The 18,582-nt window shown below is 38.8% G+C and overlaps 1 protein-coding gene across 6 annotated transcripts in view; it reads left to right on the top strand.

Annotated features, from left to right (window-relative positions):
- LOC120531595 (rap1 GTPase-activating protein 2-like) overlaps positions 1–18,582 on the top strand; it is a 443,280-nt gene that overhangs the window by 41,372 nt on the left and 383,326 nt on the right. For 2 of the 6 annotated variants that reach the window (XM_039757153.1, XM_039757151.1), the window contains exon 1: positions 6,425–6,551. The exons of the other annotated variants lie outside the window; for them this stretch is intronic. In XM_039757153.1, coding sequence (XP_039613087.1) covers positions 6,502–6,551 — 50 coding nt within the window. In that variant the 5' untranslated portion in view covers positions 6,425–6,501. Of the gene's footprint in view, positions 1–6,424; positions 6,552–18,582 lie in introns of those variants that run through there. 6 annotated transcript variants of the gene reach the window in all.

The following is an 18,582-nucleotide window of genomic DNA, read 5'->3' as shown; positions in this document are numbered from 1 at the left end:
CTGCCGACTACGCCACTGTAAATGACTCAAGAGAAAACAACATAAAGGTTTGGGGTTTCCGGCCCCGTATACTGTAGACAAATCCACAATAAAAAACTCAAAAGCAGGTCAAAATATATAAACTCAAACAGTTCATATGCGCAACTCCAAACATGGCGTCGGCGGCCATTTTATAAAGGAGGAGCCGGAAGTGGAGGAATGCTGGGAAGGAAACGTGAGGGAGGATGGGACTTATGACGTCAGGAAAAAATGGCGGAGGAAGGGCGGAAGTAACGTGCTGCGGGAATGAGGCTTATGGTGGCGGAGCGTCTTTTGTCCTGAAAGAAAGCAAAAGAGAAAGGTTAGTACCCCGCAACTCCCTGCCGGCGAACGTCTTCCGATGCGTGTTAAGGTCCGTCCGAGGTCTCCTATTTGCGCGTGCATGACACATATAACAACCAAGGAATATGAAACCATTTTAAATAACCAGCTATAGTCTAGGGTGCAAACGCCTCACAATGTTCTCGTATTCCATGTTGACAATTGTGTCACATACTGCTAAATATTCCAAAGCATTCAATTGATTCCCTAGCAAACTTCACTGAACCTTTATGGAAAGTTCTAAAGCTCAGGGCATGGAGTTTCTTGATAAACTAGAAAATAGAAATTAATATACTATTAGGTGTTGTTCTGCTGAGCTGAACAATGAAACAAACTGGGAGATGAGAGTTGTCAAAAGCAAAAGCAAAGGCCAAAACTGGGAAATTGTGTGCATGTAATAATAAATTAGATATTAATAACTTTTTTTTATTTATAAAGATTCTTTGTTTCCCTTTTTGTGATCAATCACAAGGTTTATGGTGACCCTCCTCCTTTTGGGGTTTTCACTTTTTTTGTGATATTTATAGTATTTGTGCCAGCTCCACATGTTTAGGCCTGCTCCAGCTGAAACCAGCAGATAGTATTTGGGACCTGGCCTGATAGAGTGAATGACTACTGGGCAGACAAGTAAAAATCCTGGCCTACTCCTTGGCTAAATTTTGGAACCATCACCTTTTCTACTTTGGAGGAAACTCCAATCACAGCAGATACCAGAGGATCCAAATAAAAAAATCAAAGCATGCAGCACAAAGAGGGTTTTAAATAAATAAATACTTCGTAATACCATTGTTATGCATACCTTGAGTTATGTATCAGTCTGAGCTTTGTGTATTCTCTCTTTTATTGTTATTTTCAAATTATTACTTTTCATATTTTTATGTAATTTCTTAAGTTTGTTTATGATTTAACATCTATGAACTGTCTCTTTAGATGTCCTGATGTTTCTGCCATGGAATCCCAGTAGGTGGGCTACAATGACATCACTGATGCTGGGTCCCCCTCTTCTGGCTATGTAATTCAGCCAGAAAGAAAAGGCCCTGCAGTGATGCATTGAGATTGTAAGAAGTTATTTGCAAGTATTACTTTTGTTTGATTTTTTGCTCTGTTTTTTGGAATTCTGTTTTGAATCATGTATTGGTACTTGTTTGCTTTGGATTACCTTTCATGGAAATCTTCATTTTTATAATGACTAAGCATTGCATTTTGATTACAACCCAATAGTTTATGGTAACCTTCTCCCTTGAAGTGCGTTTTGATATATTGTATATGTATTTTGAACTTTCTACGTCAATTCTCCATTTTTGGGATGTGCTTAGGCCAAAGCCTGCAATTAGTAGTTGGAGACTGGCTGTCTTAGGGTGAGCCTCTTCTGAGCAGGTTACTGAAGGTCCTGGCCTAATTTGTAGATCTTTTGGAGGCTTCATACCCTTTTTTCACCATGTTTGGAACTCCTTTATGCAACACGTTATAACTGAAGAAAAACAGACCAAAAAGAACATTGAGGTAAAACTGAAGAACACAAAATAAATTCTTTGAAAATGAAAAAGAGTCCTAAAATGTCTCACATCACATCATCTCATCTAAGTTTATTTTCTGCTTTTCTGCGTCCCCAGCTACAGATACCAACACTTCCTGGGCTATTTATAGTTCCTAAGGCAACCAAGAAATATAATTCCTCCAGCGTTGCCTGGGTGTGCCGCAGGGTCTGGAGCAACTCTAGGGGAATCCTCCTGGGGTAATTTTTACAACATGTCCAACCACCTCAACTACTGTAGCTCTTCTCTTCTGAATACAGTACATTAAAACAATTTAGATGAGAACAGGCAATTCAGCCCAACAAAGTCCACTTAATCTCTCTATTATAAAAAAATCTTGGGAGGGAGACTAGGGAGATGAGACGTGATCTTCTCGGAAGACAACTTGACGTCCCGCGAGAGACACTTTAACATCAGTGAGACAACATTTAAAAGAAGTTCACGGAAATCTAACCAAGCTATTCTTGAAATGTTATTGGCAGACAGATTTCAAGTGCTCCAACAATTCTCATGAAAATAACAATCTCTTTAAATTGTATATCCGGTAAACCAAACCCATTGGTGGGTGAGCGAGCAGAGCCCACTAAATCTTCTAAAATAACATCAAGTTAAGTTTTCAAAATGCCTAAAGTCTTACGGTCTACCACACTACTTGGTAACTTATTCCAAGTGTCTATGGTTCTCTGTGTAAAGAAAAACTTCTTACTGTTTGTGCAAAATTTATCCTTAACAAGTTTCCAATATTGTCCCGGTGTTCTTGATGAACTCTTCTTCTTGTGTCTAAGCAAATTCTGCACCCATCTAAAAATATCACCCTGAACTCCCACGTGTTTAAGTTTGGAAGAGCAGTGACTCTACTCTGAAGCTCTCCTAAATTGCTGTGCTTCTCACCGTATTATGGAATGTCAGCCCAACCACCCTGTGAAGAAAGCTTACTTCTGCCGCTTGTCCTTGCAGTCACATTTTACTCACAGCTCATGACCATAAGTGAGGGCAGGGATGTAGCTTGACTGGTCAACCAAGAGACTTCTCTTTAGAGTCAACTCCTGCTTTACCCCCACGTACTGGTACAGCACCCGTAGAACAGCTGCCCCTGCTCCAATCTGGTTGTCAATCAGTATTATGTTTCCTTTTTCCATCACTAGTGAACAAGAACCCAAGATACGGAAACTCCTCCACTAAGAGCAGTTGCAATTCACTCATTTCTGACAAAGAACTATGATCTCAGATTTAGTGGTGCTGATCCTCATCCCAGCCGCTTCACACTTGGCAGCAATTTGCTTGAGAGCTCACCCACCTGCAAGACAAAGGGTGAGGATTGGGTGTGATGACACTTTAAATGTGGGCATAGGCAGGAAAAACCTAGACGGACTAGACCTCGAAGTCCTGAAAATATAAAGGCTAAAAATAAAAGAAGTTTTTCATTCTAGTGCCCCCTTTCAGTCAGTAGACTAATTGGGGACTGGGAGTTCCAAATTCAGCTTTTACAAACCTTTACAGCTTTTGTTTTCAATTTTGCCCTTAGAGTGATCCTTGCCATGGGCCTGGCTCTTCATCTATTTAGAGAACTTGTTTCCAAAGATTGACAGCAGTTTTGATTATCAGAAAGGTTGCCTAAACTAAGCCGCATAAAGATAATCATTAAAAACAGTCATTTTTATCACTTCATTCAACTGTTGTCATGAAGTTGCTTGGGTTCATAGTTCCAAAAATGCTTCAATAATTGCCCACTAGAGGGGGAAAGCACTGTCAATATACCCCATTTAGAAACCCAGAGGACCAAGACAAAGCTTGATATGACAAAAGGTTTGTTTTCACCAAAAAGGATGTTCAAGCACAAAGCTCCAAATAGCACAAGGAGATGCCTAAAGTAGCAAGGCAGACACAGCAGACAAAGTCCCAATACAGAATCCAAAAGCAGTGTTCGAAACAGAGCAGAGGTAAAAAAAAAATCAAATAACGCAGTCACAATATAAAAATCCAGAAATCAAAGTCAAGACAGAGCTGAGGTCCCAAAAATTAGAAAGCACAGCTCCAAAACAGAATCCAAGAGGCAAAGTCAAAAGCAGAGCACAGGGTCGAAAATCCAGAAAAGAAAAATCAAAGCAATAATAAAGTAACTCACCAAAACTCTGCCCGCTCCAGTGCGTTTAATGAACCGCCAGGAACCATGGGAGGGCCTCCCTTAAATAGGATGGAGGGGCGGTGATTGGCAGGTGACCCCACCCCTTGGGGAGCCACCCACAAAGCACAAGGGATATAACCAAGGACAAATGAACACAAAGACAAATGTACATAATATACAAAATAAAACTGAATACAAATAAATGGCATTAAAGTAACATAAAACAAACAAGAAATACAACCAGCCAGGGGGAATATGCTGGCTGAACCATGACAACTGTGACAGAAACTTTCTGTTCTACAGAAGTATTCTTTAGGCTCAATATGGCTACTTTTATTGGTGATCAGAAATAAAAAGTGTATAGTTGAAAAGTGAACTTCCATAAGGAAAAAAACTTTGGCTATACAGTATATGCAGTCTGTGGACTGCCCTTTCTTTCGAGCTGATAGGTATCCTACAGCCAACGCTGCTGGGACATTGGGACAGACTTCTCCATCCATTATTTTTTATCATTTTCTTTTATATTGCCTGTAACAGTAATTAGATCCCTAACATATATCTCATGCTATAGTAAGTAAGTAAGTAAGTAAGTAAGTAAAATGTATTTATAAAGCTCCTTTCACAGACATAACATCACAAAGTGCTGTACAACAGTAAAACAGATAAAAGTGCCATACAAACATAACAAAACAAGTAAAATAAAAAAGGACAAATAAAATAACAGGAACAAAGTAAAAATAAAGTAAAAGTCCATGCAGAGACTACTCCGCTGTGTTCAAAAACCTTAAACAAAAATATCTTAAGCTGTTCAGCTGTACGCAACGTTAGCAGAAGACCATTCCAAAGCCTTGGCGCAATGGCCTGAAAAGCACAATCCCTACATCGGTTAAACTGGGGATGAAGGATGACGAAGATGCCCTGTTGCCCAGACCTAATTTCTGGTTTTATGATGGTGCTGGAGGTTAGTGATATAACTCAGGGATTTGTTTGCAGAGAGCACTATAGGTAAGCACCAAAATTATAAAGTGAATGCCATAATAAACTGAAAGCCAGTGCAATTCATACAAGATGGCAGTAATATATGCCATCTGACTAGATCGAGTTAAAAGCCTAGCAGCTGCATTTTGGACTAACTGTAGGCGAGAAAGGGAGGATTTATTCAGACCAGTATACAATATACAGGGCATTAGAGTAGTCAAGATGCGAGGAGATAAAAGCATTTACAAGCATCTCCAATTCTGGTCTTGAGAATTCGGTCCTCAATTTAGAAAGGTTTCTTAAAAGAAAGAAAGAAGAGCGGCTAATAGACTTTACATGCGAATCTAGGCTTAAAGACTGATCAAAAATAAACCCCAGATTACATAAATTTGACTTGACAACTGGAGAAATAATCTCAGAGTGAAGGCTAGGGAGCGCAACAATTAGAACCTCAGTTTTGGTCTTTCCTGAGTTCAACTGCAAGAGGTTAATACAAAGCCAATTATTAATCTGTGACAAGCAGTCAACCAAAATGGACATTTTTTTCAATTTCATTGGGTTTAAATGAGATATAAAGCTGTATATCATCCACATAAAGGTGATACGAGATGCACTTAAACGAATCTATAATCTGAGACAAAGAAAGGATGTATAAGGAAAACAGTAACAGTTCGAGAACTGAACCCTGTGTCCCTCCACAAGTCAGAGGAGCAGTAAGCGACGTAAAGTCCGCAAGACCAACCGAGAAACTCCTATTAGTTAGATATGAGGCAAACCAGTCCAATACAGAACCAGGGACCCCCCAAGACTGTTCTAACCTATTAATTAAAATTTGATGGTCCACTTTATCAAAGTCAATAGTCTAGACCAGTTTTGTTTGTTTTTTTCTTTTAACAGAAACACTCAGATTTAGTAAAACCATGTTAAAATGTAAAATTAAAAAAATATCTGCATTTTCAGTGGCTGTGAAATGTGTTCTAAAAGGTACGCAAGCACCAGTGATGTAGTGACCTTTATGAAACATGCAATATTTGTAATGTTATGTATGGCACATTGAGCGTACTAGTGGAAGTATGCCGAATAAAAATAAATTCAACTGACAATGTCCTGTTGATGGTATTGAATGATATAGCCTACAGGCTTGGGGGTCATGTTAGGTTTACTGTGATGTCTCCCTTGAGCTCCACCCCTCCCTCTGTGTTTTTAATGGGCTGGCTATTGTTTTTTTTTTTTTTTATTAAGCATAAAGCATCAGAAATTTAATACAACTGGACACTTAATTGCATTCTATCAATGTGGATTTTAGTTTTCACCTCAGGAAGAAACAGCTGTTTTTTCCTGTTTTTCTTAGCTACTCCCCCCCTCCCCACTTCTCCCTCTCACACACACACTCTCTCTCTCTCTCTCTCTCTCCATCTCTCTTCGACTCTCATTCTCTGCGCATCTCTCCTCTCCTCTTTGTGAAATTGCATCTCTAATGCTCCTGTCTGCCAGTTGTGGAAAATGTTTGCTCCAAGCATGCAAGCCTGCAAAGGATCTGCCAAGGATAACAGGCAAGATTTCCAATATATGTATACTTGTCAAATATTCATGCATGTCTGTCATCTTGTCTTTTATTCTCATGTTCATCCTAATGAAATGCTGGGGCTTTGCTTTGTCATGCACTTTGGGTTTATCTGCTGTTTACCTCTAACTGTTTATATACAAAACAATTTTATGACATAAAAGAAAGCCATGAAGTGTGTGTCTGACAAGAGATTGGTCTGTGCACAGCACCAGTCTTTGATCAAAAATGTGACGGGAAACTCATCAGTTAGAATCTTTGTTTTATAATCAATGTACACAGACTTAAATCTTTATGATTCTAACAGTGATGTTATACAGGATGAACACATTTTGCAAATCTGTTGCATTGCACAGTAAATAGTAAACTGAACAGAACAACAGGTACAGAATGCAAGGCACTTGTACAATACATGGACATGCAAGTGAAGAAGTAATTAACTTATTGATTGACTTTAAGACATTTGAACTCTTGCACTGAAGAATATGCTTATTTTCTTGTAAATGAATGACAGCCCGGCAAGACCTGCTGGCAATGCACCGAATCAACAGAAGTGAACAAATCAATAAAAGAAAAAGCCTTTCATTGTCAATACGCTGGCATGCCTCTTTCTTTCTTGACTACTTGAAGTCATATTTGCTCTTCCACCACAGCGAGCACGAGCCCAAATCTGTAAACGACGAGCTCGCTGAAAAAGGAAGAAAAATTTGTGCATGCTGCGTTCTTCCCAAATCCACTTTTTTTGCGCGCATTCTCATGACTTTCAGCCGTGAGTGATTTAAAGTGAAGCTGGTAGTCAGGGTGAGAAAAGCAGCAGATAAACTGAGGTTCATGAAAGCTGCAGGGAGGATTTGACAGTTTTTATAACGCTATAAATCTGTATTTATAGGTGTGCGTGTGGGTGTACTGATGAGCAAGCATCTGCGTGCTGTCCTAACACTAATCAGAAAAGTCTTGAAGGACATGACCCTGCTCTCTTTAAAGGCCTCCGTTCACCAGACAGTGATTATTTTACACTGAATGTTGCTGGGTTTGGGGGTTACGTCAGGAAAAGGAATGTGAGGCAATGCAACTAGGGCTTAAAACTAGCTTTCACTTAATGAAGCACTCATTAGATATTTAATTCAGATTGTGAAACATGATTTTGAGATAACTGTACACACACCTTTTGTTGTAGGTTTTGGCAAATATAATGAGGAAGGTCTATCAGTAGATTTTGAAATGTTGCTTTTAGAGACAGTGCTGTCTCTGATGAGAGACCAGTGAAAGTCCAAATCAATGACTGCTGCTCCAATTTGAAAGCTTACAAATGAAGGCTTTTTTTCCAGCATGTGCTGTAAGACGTATACTTTAGTACATTAATACTTAAACAGTTTCAAGGATTTTGTTTATGAAACTGGTTTGGCAGAATGCATTCTAGTAAATGAACAAGGCTACACACACACACACACACTCCTGATCCAGCAGTAGCAGCTACATGGGAGGGTTTGAATTGGGATAACAACAGGATTGATAAATATCCATCCATCCCCGCCCAATCCAGTTGACGCTGGGGCAGCAGCCTATCCCAGTAGCGCTGGGTGCAATCCAACAGATAAGATTAGAGTATACTCACTCACAAATACAGCCAAACTCATTTAGGAAAAACATGCGGTTTCTGATTAAGCTAAGCTGCATGTTTTTAGAATGTGGTAGGAAAGAGGAGTACCCAGAGAAAATCCTTGCCAACATATAGCAGAGAGAGCAAACAAACTTGACAAAAGACTAATCAGTATGTTCATTGAACCAGGAATACTGTGGTCTAATCTGCAAAAAAAAAGAAGACGGAGTGGTAGAAGAACACTTGGATAAGTCAAAGGCTGGAAATCTGTGGGATGTCGTAGAAAACCAGACATTGCTCCTTAACAACACATCATTGCACCATAGTTGCCCAAAATGGTGACAACCATGCAAAAAACAAGAGAGTGTCACATCCATCCATCCATTATCCAACCTGCTATATCCTAACTACAGGGTCACGGGGTTCTGCTGGAGCCAATCCTAGCCAACACAGGGAGCAAGGCAGGAAACAAACCCAGGGCAGGGTGCCAGGCCACCGCAGATAGTGTCACATGAAAAATGTAAAATACTAAACAATCAAAAATACAGAAATTATAGATATTTAAACTAGAAAATTCATAATGTCAGAAATTCAAAAAAGTAATATTTGAAGTAAAAAAAAAAGTATCTCTACATCCAATTCATGATAATCATTATCATCAGCAGTTGTTGTCAGGTGCCCACAGGCATTCCTTGTGATGGTTCTTGATGAGAATCCTTGGAACAAAACACGGTAACCTCCATGAGAAATGCTGAGTTGCACTGCAATGCTATCGACATCTTATCAACTGTGTGTTTCTCTTTAAGTCATACCATTACTGGATGTCCATTTTGATCATCAATTTCAAGAGATTCTCTTCCTTCTCTGAACCACTGATGTTATACAAACACAACATTGTGACTCAGTACATAGCCACTGAATGTCTGTTGTAATATCTGGATTGTTTCCAGTGCTGATTTACAAAGAAGTTGGGAAAATGTGATGTTGACTTATCGTTTAAAAGTGGACATTTTTTAGCTTAGTGTCATTGAACAACCTCTGAGCATCTGCAAGTGTCCAAGTGCTTGGCACTATAGATGGAGCAGTTATAGCATTACATTTAACATGCATGTGCCAATGGCTCCCACTACTATAGTAACACAGACTAACCAGTATTAAAATGTATTGACTCTGCGTCCTATATTTGTTTTGTTTTCATTCAAGTAGATCTGTGATTTACCACTATCAGCCTTTTCTTTATAATTATTACCATAAATATGTTACGATTTGAAAGATAGTTTGCACATTGATTGCATTTTTTAATTGATATCTGTGCTTTTGGGCTAGCACAGTTGATAGTGTTGCCACTTCTTGGATCCAGCATCCATGCATTCAAATCGTATTGTTCACGTTGAGTATGCGTAGGTTTTCCTCCCATATTCCCAAAAAATTAAGGTTTGTTTAACTGCAGCATGTTCTGTTTGAATATACGAGTGTGTAAGCGGATCTTGTGATAGGCTGGAGCCCTGTCTAGCATTGTTTCTTTCCTTGTACCCAGTACTGTTGAGTTAGGCCCCAGCCTCACTGTGACTCTAAATTTGAATGGGTGGATTTGACAGTAATATGTTTTCTATGCTTTTCATTCTCTATACTATAACACATTTTCAGTATTTTGCTTTATCTCCTATAGCTTGAGCTACATTTTGATGGCATTTCTTCCCATTGTAGGGTGAACACTAAGAGATCCCAAAGAAGAATGAATGAATGAAAAAATATTCTTTTTCTTTCTGAGTGGTGGTGGAGTGGTGGCTAGGAGGATAGGGATCTGCACTAGTAATCGGAAGGTTGCCAGTTCAAATCCTGTAAAATGCGAAAAGTGACACCCTTAGCAAAGCTCTTAACTTGCAAATGCTCCGTCCTGGGTATGATGTTAATCTGCATCTAGCCACTCCAACCTGCTGGGAAAAACCTGGGGGTGGCACTCCAGCTACCATAAAAAAAGCTCACACTGTTCCATTCCATCTGAATAAGTGTGGTGCTGAGGTGTCACCCATTGCATGGCTGCACTCGGGTCTTAATCTGGGATCCTGAGTTGGTTTGTCATGTGGTGAGTGCAGCAAGGAGCTGTATCAGCATGTGCTCCTAACCTCTTTCTCTCTTCTTCTTTCGGTTGCTCCTATTAGGGGTTGCACCAGTTTGATTAGTCTCTGGAGGAAGGGGAGTTACTGCGGTGGGTTGGCACCCTGCCCAGGATTGGTTCCTGCCTTGTGCCCTGTGTTGGCTGGGATTGGCTCCAGCAGACCCCCGTGACCCTATTCGGATTCAGCGGGTTAGAAAATGGATGGATGGATGGATGGATGGATGGATGGAAGGGGAGTTATAGTGCCTGCATCTTTTAATTCCAACTAACTACTTAACTATGTGTCAGCGCTTGGAGAATGTCCTTTCATCAGTGTTTCTGAATCCTTTTTTTGTTACGTCCCTGTCAGAAATTCTTGATGAGTGTGTATTTTGCATTTCTCAGAAAACCAACTCTCTTTCTGTAGCTTCTTTTACAAGCATCCACTTTTGAATTAAAAGTGCACTAGCCTACACATGTCAGCTTGTGTTTTTCTCAGTACTCTCCAATTCTGCTGAAGTCAAGTTGGGTAAGAATGTCTCTGGCTTCAAGTGATAATTGCCAATGTAAGAAGGAAAAGGGCCACAAGATGGTGGAAACACAGTGAGACAGAGAGGTCAATAACAGCATCTGTAGTCTTAGCAAATGAGCACCTCTTCTATCAGCGCTCTTGGCAAAAAGCCTATTGATGTAGCTACTGGTAACAACAACATCAGTGTTGATGAACAGCCAGATTTTTCATCAAAGGAGAAAATGCAGAACTTTGTTTTACAGAATGGAGGGCTAATTGTTAAAGACATAAAGCCAGGCACAATCAATTTTGATGAACACAAACCAAAGTTATAGACACATTTTTACTTGAATAATAGTCTGCAACAAAGTAGGTTTTTTTTTTTTTGCAAAATTTTCATACATATGAGGTTACTTCGGCCAATTCAAGATGAATGTTTAAAATGAAAAAAAAAAACTTTTAATCTTAAAGAAAAAAAAATCTTTAAAATTCACTATTTAAACTTAAAAAATGATAAGTACATGTATAATTTTTTTTAATATAACTGTTACTGAAAAAAAGTTTGTCACCATTTCCTCATATCCTCTGAAGGTGTTCTTCAGTGTGAAATATGTGCTAACACAGACTCACTCCACTTTCCACTATCACATCTCTCAATTTGAGCGACGTCCTGGTGGAATCTCTCTCCATGTTCATCAAAGACTGCTCCCATGTTCTTCAGGGAAAAAAAATCCAAATGAGAGTGTAGGAAACAGATTTTCAAAGACATGTCTAATCAGAAAGGCTAATCAGAAAGTTTCTCATTGTTTTCCACATTTGTACTTGCAAGAAATTGTGGCACGCCCTTTTTTAATAAATAGAGTGTGTATTCTTCTACTGTTTTACTTATATATTACCTGGTCAAGTCAATAAATGGGTCAACCTGACCTTCCATATTTCTGTAAAAATATTTGAAAACAACTCTATCTCTTCCACACAGAAAAAAAGACTTTTCTTAGATCTTTCTAACATTCCAAATATTAATTCCCGTCTATTTTGAAGGAGTAAGAAGAAGAGAGAAAAACAAGCTGGTGGAGAGCAAAAAATGTGTTGCAAATTCTTGATTTGGGGTTGTTTCCACTTCAAATAACCTGAAGACTTCTATTTTTCATGTCAAAATGTACTTCAAATAATATTCTGAGCATGAAAAATACTCATGCTGCAATAGAAACAGAACTTATTTTTCAAAAAATCAACAGTTTTTGGAAAAGGTGTTTTTTCACTGATATCTTGCAGAAACAGTTTGTGGTTTAGAAATTCTAATATCAGAATTGGATTCAGTAGACCTAAATCTATAAAATACTGCAGTTTTGTTGGCATTGGGAGAATTGTGGTGGGACCAATAGAGTGGCAACCCCTAATGGGTGCAGACAAAAGAAGAAGAAGACGAAGATGTTGTGACTATTAGACATATCTCCTCATATGTAGTGGATATCCTAAATGTAGTATGGTTTTCACTTGGTGGTGTCAGGTGACATGCACGCCAACTTGTGTTCTCTTTTTTTCCATTTTATTGATATAGTTTAGAAGAGCTGCACAAATTCTTTTTCATAAAGTGTCTCTTTTTGATCCTCTTTCATTATGTCATGTGTAAATGGCTCTCTAGCTTTCACCCTGTTTGCTGTGTGTGCTTTGCAAATTCTATAATTATTTAGCTGAAATCTCTATGAGGTCCCCCCAGCAATGCCATTAGTACTACAACTTCAACCACTGTTCCTAGGACTTAGCCTCGTCTCGTAGTTGCTGTCTACCCACAATGCACTCTAAAAAATGCTGGTGCCAAAGTGCTTTTTCAGAAAAATGCCATAGAGGACCATTTCTGGTTCCCAAAAGAACCATCCACATGAAGGTTCTAGAAAGAACATTTAGATTCATTACAGGGTCCATACATAAATATTAGTAGACTATAGCAGATGTATAAAATTCAAATGGGCCTATGATTTGTGGACTTCAAATTTTCTTCATCTGTTGTATCCTGCTAGGTCGTCTACTACAAGTTAAAGATTTCTGTATTTCATGTATTTTCATTATATTAAGAACCTTTTCAAAGCCCAAATAACCAATTTTATATGCAAAGATCCATTTCCAGAATAAAATGGTTATTTGTCAAGCAATGGTTTCTATGAGGAACCACACAACCCACTAAGAGCCATAAAGTGCCTTTAAGGACCCATTATTTTTAGCGGTGTGGCATGTACTGTCCATCCACTCCTTATTCACCAGTATGGCATTCGTTCTTTTTGTTTGACACCTTTCTGGGTCTTTCCTTATCCCTTACCCTCACCAATCTCTTCCCAGCATGCTGGAATGTGTGCATATTGTGAGAGGCCCCAGTAGAGAAAGTCACAACGCTGTGCCAGGCTTTAGGACAGTCACAAAGTGAGCAGGTGTCCTCTAATGGGATGTGCTTGCCCTTCCTTCCATAGATGGCTCACCCAAACACAGGGCTGTCATCCTGTGTAAGGCAGTTTTGCTTTAGTCAGAAGCATCCCTACGCAAATGCTTGTGAATTGGTTTGTGGGCTTTAAATGCATGAATTATTAGGGAATGTGTTCTGGGTATCAATCCAGATATCTTTATTTAATTTAATTTGACATCAACGTTCACATTCACAAAACAAATGTATATATTATAATAGTCATATGGAGAAGTTCTAACATTTAGGTATATTAATGCATTACATTTGTGAATAAGTTGAGATGAAAGAAGAGATAGGGATTCGGAGGACACCTCGTTTAATGTTCTGCTTAAAAAGAAAAGGAAAGTTAGGTAGTATAAAATAATCATCACGTCTGAAGTGAAGATAACTTCTTCAGTCATAGAATACTTTCTGAGGAAGGGTTAAAGTCCATCCTCTTCAGAAGGTGGGCTGACAATGTGTGGCAGCTTCCTGTCTGGTTACTGGCTTTATAGCAGAGGAAGTGGAAGGGGCGGGGCTAATCCTGTCCATAACAGAAGGGACATTCAAAGTCTTCCATGGTGTTCTCCTCCATTCAAAACAAGACAGAAACTGTGTTAGTGGCAGTTTCACACTAAAACCCTTCTCTGTATTTTTACTTCAACCAACACCTGCAAGGCATTCTCTAATGTTCGCATGTGTGACACCTAGATCAAAATATATACAGTATATATATATAAATATATATACACACACTATACATACATATGTATATATATATATATATATATATATATATATATATATATTGATTTACAGGACTGCGGTGGGCTGGTGCCCTGCCTGGGGTTTGTTTCCTGCCTTGCGCCCTGTACTGGCTGGGGTTGGTTCCAGCAGACCCCCCTGACCCTGTAGTTAGGACATAGTGGGTTGGATAATGGATGGATGATTTACAGGATAAATACATTCAGAGAGGTTGTTTTCCTGATAGTAGCATTTTGTATTTTAGTGCAGAAGACAGAGTAGAATGATACTATACGGATCTGTTCTCCTCTTTTTGCCAGGTGACCCACATCCTTTCTACATCCCTAAGATTTATGTTAAACACACCAATGACTCTAATTGATTCTGGCATGAGTGACTGTATGTGAGTACTCCACAATGTAAAGGTGTCCAGTTCAGAGTTGCCTCATGCCTTGTGCTGAATGTCGCTGAGTCTTTTTCTGTTTCCTTGAAATCCTATAAAAGGAAAAGTGTGTTGAGAAAGTGCAGCAGCAAGTAAGTGTGAAATAGGGAAGCTACATTAATCTTAGAAGCAAGTACAATGCTATGGTTAATCTTCAGGCTTACCATGAAAAGCTTCTGCGGTAGGTTGGCACCCTGCCCAGGATTGGTTCCTGCCCTGTGTTGGCTGGGATTGGCTCCAGCAGACCCCTGTGACCCTGTGTTCGGATTCAGCGGGTTGGAAAATGGATGGATGGATGGATGGATGAAAAGCTTGCTTAAAAACTCCTGTTATTTATATATATACACTGTAAAAACGTGCTAACATCTGTCCATTTGTCAAGTGATTACTTGCAAATGAATGGGGCTAGAACCTTGATCTTGGTCTTAATCAAAAGTTTATGACCTGATATGTTCTGAAAGTGCAAAAAAATAGTTGGTGGCAACCTAGTGGACACTTTACTAGTGGGCTACAAAGTTTATTTTAATTAAAGCATGACTCCTGCAAGCCCATCTAACGAAAGTCCCATAGGATATGGTGCATACGCATTTAGAATACGTAATCAAGTGTGAGTTCTTACATTTGTAAACGATGGGTGGAGAGTTCATTGTTGATTACATCTTGTCTTTTGTAGAAGTTTATTTTAGGAATGCAGGTCTGCATGTTTCACTAGTATTTATAAATGTTATTTTTATATATACTGTACCACAGGAAATACATAGTTGATATCATATAGCCTGTGTCACTGGACTGGATAATGCATGATTAAAAATTGATACATGAATAAAAATATAATTTCATAAGCTCTTAAATTCAGTAATAAACATCTACTACTTTACAAGTACACTTATTTGTCCCCTCCTCATTGTCATCAATCATCTTTCAGAAAATATTATGGTGACAGCCATCTCATTGTCCTTTAGAATTTGGCTGATTGGAGTGAACAGAATTGGCCCAAAAGGAAGGCCTAAAAAGACATGGATGGAAGTAGTGTTGAGTGATATGAGAGGATGTTCACTAAGGATGTTCAGGCTTGAGAAAATTGGAAGAAGGGATTTGTCTGGGAAGACTGCCAACCCTCTGTAGTTAGTCCCAGATAATGGCTGCTGCTTTTGTTGTTGTGTCATCATTTTATTGCTTGTTTGTTCACCACTCAATGAATGCCACTCCAAGCTCCTGTGCAAAAATGCTGTTCTTGAATTCAGTGATCTGCATCATCATCATCATCTATCTTAGCTGACATAAATGTTCAGTTTGTCATTTCACAGTTCTTTGTATGCCATCATCATTCTTTATTTTGTATGGCCCTCTTCACAATAAGCACCCTGTCAAGACACCTATAATATGATATGAGTTTGATTTTATTGTCTGTTGCTTTTAAATGAAGTCGTTGCATTGTCTGATTCCTCTTGTGCAGTATAATTGCTTTTTACAGTGTGTATGATATTGCTGTCTGTGAAACATGCTGTTCAAAGTAAAGGCTCAATGGCTCATAAAATGTTCAAAGAGGTGTATTTTTATAATGGAAGCAAAGGCAAGGCAACATACTCTGTTTCATACAATAAAACAATGGTGAGTTGCGAACTTGCCACTTTGAGGTCCCAAGCACATAAGGCCAAGTTTGTTTGCAAACAGTTTCAATTAATCGCACAATTCTATAGTCTTCTTATTAACTGCAGATAAAATATGAGGCTTTTTGGCACACAAGGTTTTACATTCTTTATGCACATTGAATAGTGATGCATTGGCTGGTGCTTCCTCAGATCTCCTAGAACCTGGCTTCAGTTCCTAGGGTGATCACTGTCTGTATAGAGTTTACACTTTTTCTGCATGTTTCTGTAAGTTTAGCCATTTGATGGTTTTTTCTCGCATTTTCCAAAATGGTGCAGATTAGATTTGATTTTTGCAGCGTGATGTGTTTGTGAGCAACATCTGGAACCCTGTTTAGAGCTGACACCTAACTTGCGCCTAATGTAAGTAAAATGAAATGACCTGGTTTAGAGATTGGATGTACCCTGTGATGGTACTACATCCCACCTTGCCCCCAGTTCCACCAAGGTAGGCCCAATCTCCCTTCCACTCCATTATAGAAAATGGGGATATGGGTTATTTACTCTATTCTGCTGACAGATATTTGTTGAAAGTGATTTAAAAATAGGAATATGAGTTATTTACTGTGTTTAGCTGGCATTTTTTAGAAGTACTTCCATGATTCCACAACTAGAGCACAGAGATATGTTATGCAATTTGGGTGATCACACAGTGATAGTGGGGACTAAACCAGTCATATGTGTCATCTACTGTTATACTGTCTACGCAAATCACAATGGAGGAATTAATCCCATATGAGAGTCTGTGACACACTTGATCAGTGTGCAGAATTGGGGATTGAACTGGCAGCTTTGTAATCTACAGATTGTCTGCAAAATAATAAATCTCTTTGTTCTCCCCTCATATTTGGCAGCCTCCATGAGCTTACTCATCCTCCTTACTCATCTTGTTCCCCAGTGTTTTCGCTTCAGTCTGGCATAGCACTTCTCAAGTAATGTTTTGTTCTCATTTTTAGCTGCATGTAAAGGGGTTACATGATCAGGTGGATGTTTGATTAAAAGGAGTGTCAAGAATTGCAAACTAGTGCAGCTTACTTACATTAAAATGAATTTAGCATAGCAGACTAGTGTTTCTTATACCTAAGCATAAATAATGGACTGTAGTCAGAGCCAAAAAAACTGAGAACAGAGGATTAGCAAATGATAAGGCACCAAATACAGCATTTGTTTGCCATCGTTCTTCCTGAAATAGTCTTTCACTGCTGATGATGCAGTTTTACAGAGTTCCTTTACAGCTCTATTATAAGCATTGAGTCTTCCTTAATAGGAATGCTGCTTGAAGTGCCACAGACTGACGATGCTTTGGTGCTGCTGCCTGCCTATATCATGCGCATATAAAGATTAAGGGATTAAGTGAGACAGGTAGGGAGACATGCTGCTAGCTATACTCTCATGTGTCATCTCTCATCTGCACTTCTCTTACCTGCTCCAGTGCTAAATAAAGTTCTTTAGTTTCCCGGGCAACTGAATTTTCTACAAAGCAATGCCTTCTCTTCAAAGAGAGGGGCCGCCTGATACCATATTAGCAGCTAATGATTAACACAAGAGTGTTTAAGCATCCTTGAGTGGTTTCATCCTCTTCAAGTTTCTCTTCTGAGCTTCAGCACTGGTCGGAGAACAATTCCTCTGTGCACTGAGAAAGAAAAAAAAATCCAACTTTTATTCAAATTGTATTCTGCTGGACTTGAGAAAAAAAATCACTTTGTACACATTGTGTAATTTGTTCCTTGACTGTAAAAAAGCTTTATATCAAATAAGGGACGGTTGATTGCTAATTATTACCTTTACCTACTTTAAATGAATTGATTTACAAGGGTAATACTTCTACTGCACGCTTCCAAAGGACACTGATGAGCGATACAGTTTAGTATGCTTAAGAGCAGATACAAAACAAGTGCTGTCTCAAAAAAAGAAAATCAAATTTGCTTTATACTAATTACATCTCTATGCTTTGAACATGAAGTGAATTCTGGGAATATGTGTCTGGAAGAAGCCATGTAAGATTTATTTGTTTATCACGTCCAGCATTTCTACAATCATGTCTCTATACAAAATTCTTAATTATCTGGCTCCCAATGTAAGGTAAAATCTACACTAATTCAAAATGCATCAATGCGCCACTCCCTATGACTGGATAAGCTGGTGAAGAATACCAGTGAAAAGATGCAATAAAGGGTTATTGTCTCTGCTAAAGAATTCAGTCAGGGTAATGCACCCCTCTCAGGTGCTCACTATGGCTGAGGCAGCATTGGCTGTTCTGATTCTGTCAGGCACTCAGATCACAGAATCAGGCTTATAACAAATAGAGAAGGCACAGGAAACTGAAAATCAGTCTGGCTCCAAACTCGAAAAGCAGGCTTCTTTTCCCTTTGAGTATTGAAAAAAACTCAAAGAAGAAAGAGGAACAATTAAATCCAAATGACAAAAAGCAAAGTTCTTAACATTTTGAAGAGTTTATTACAGAAATCCAAAAAAAAAAAACCAGCAGAAAAAAAGGTTGCTTCAGAGGCAAGCCAAAAGTTACCATAATAAGTATGCA

Source organism: Polypterus senegalus, chromosome 6 (assembly GCF_016835505.1).
Source record: "Polypterus senegalus isolate Bchr_013 chromosome 6, ASM1683550v1, whole genome shotgun sequence".
Classification (NCBI taxonomy): domain Eukaryota; kingdom Metazoa; phylum Chordata; class Cladistia; order Polypteriformes; family Polypteridae; genus Polypterus; species Polypterus senegalus.
Note: the sequence above shows the minus strand (reverse complement) of the source record. Positions and strands in the feature narration are given on the sequence as shown.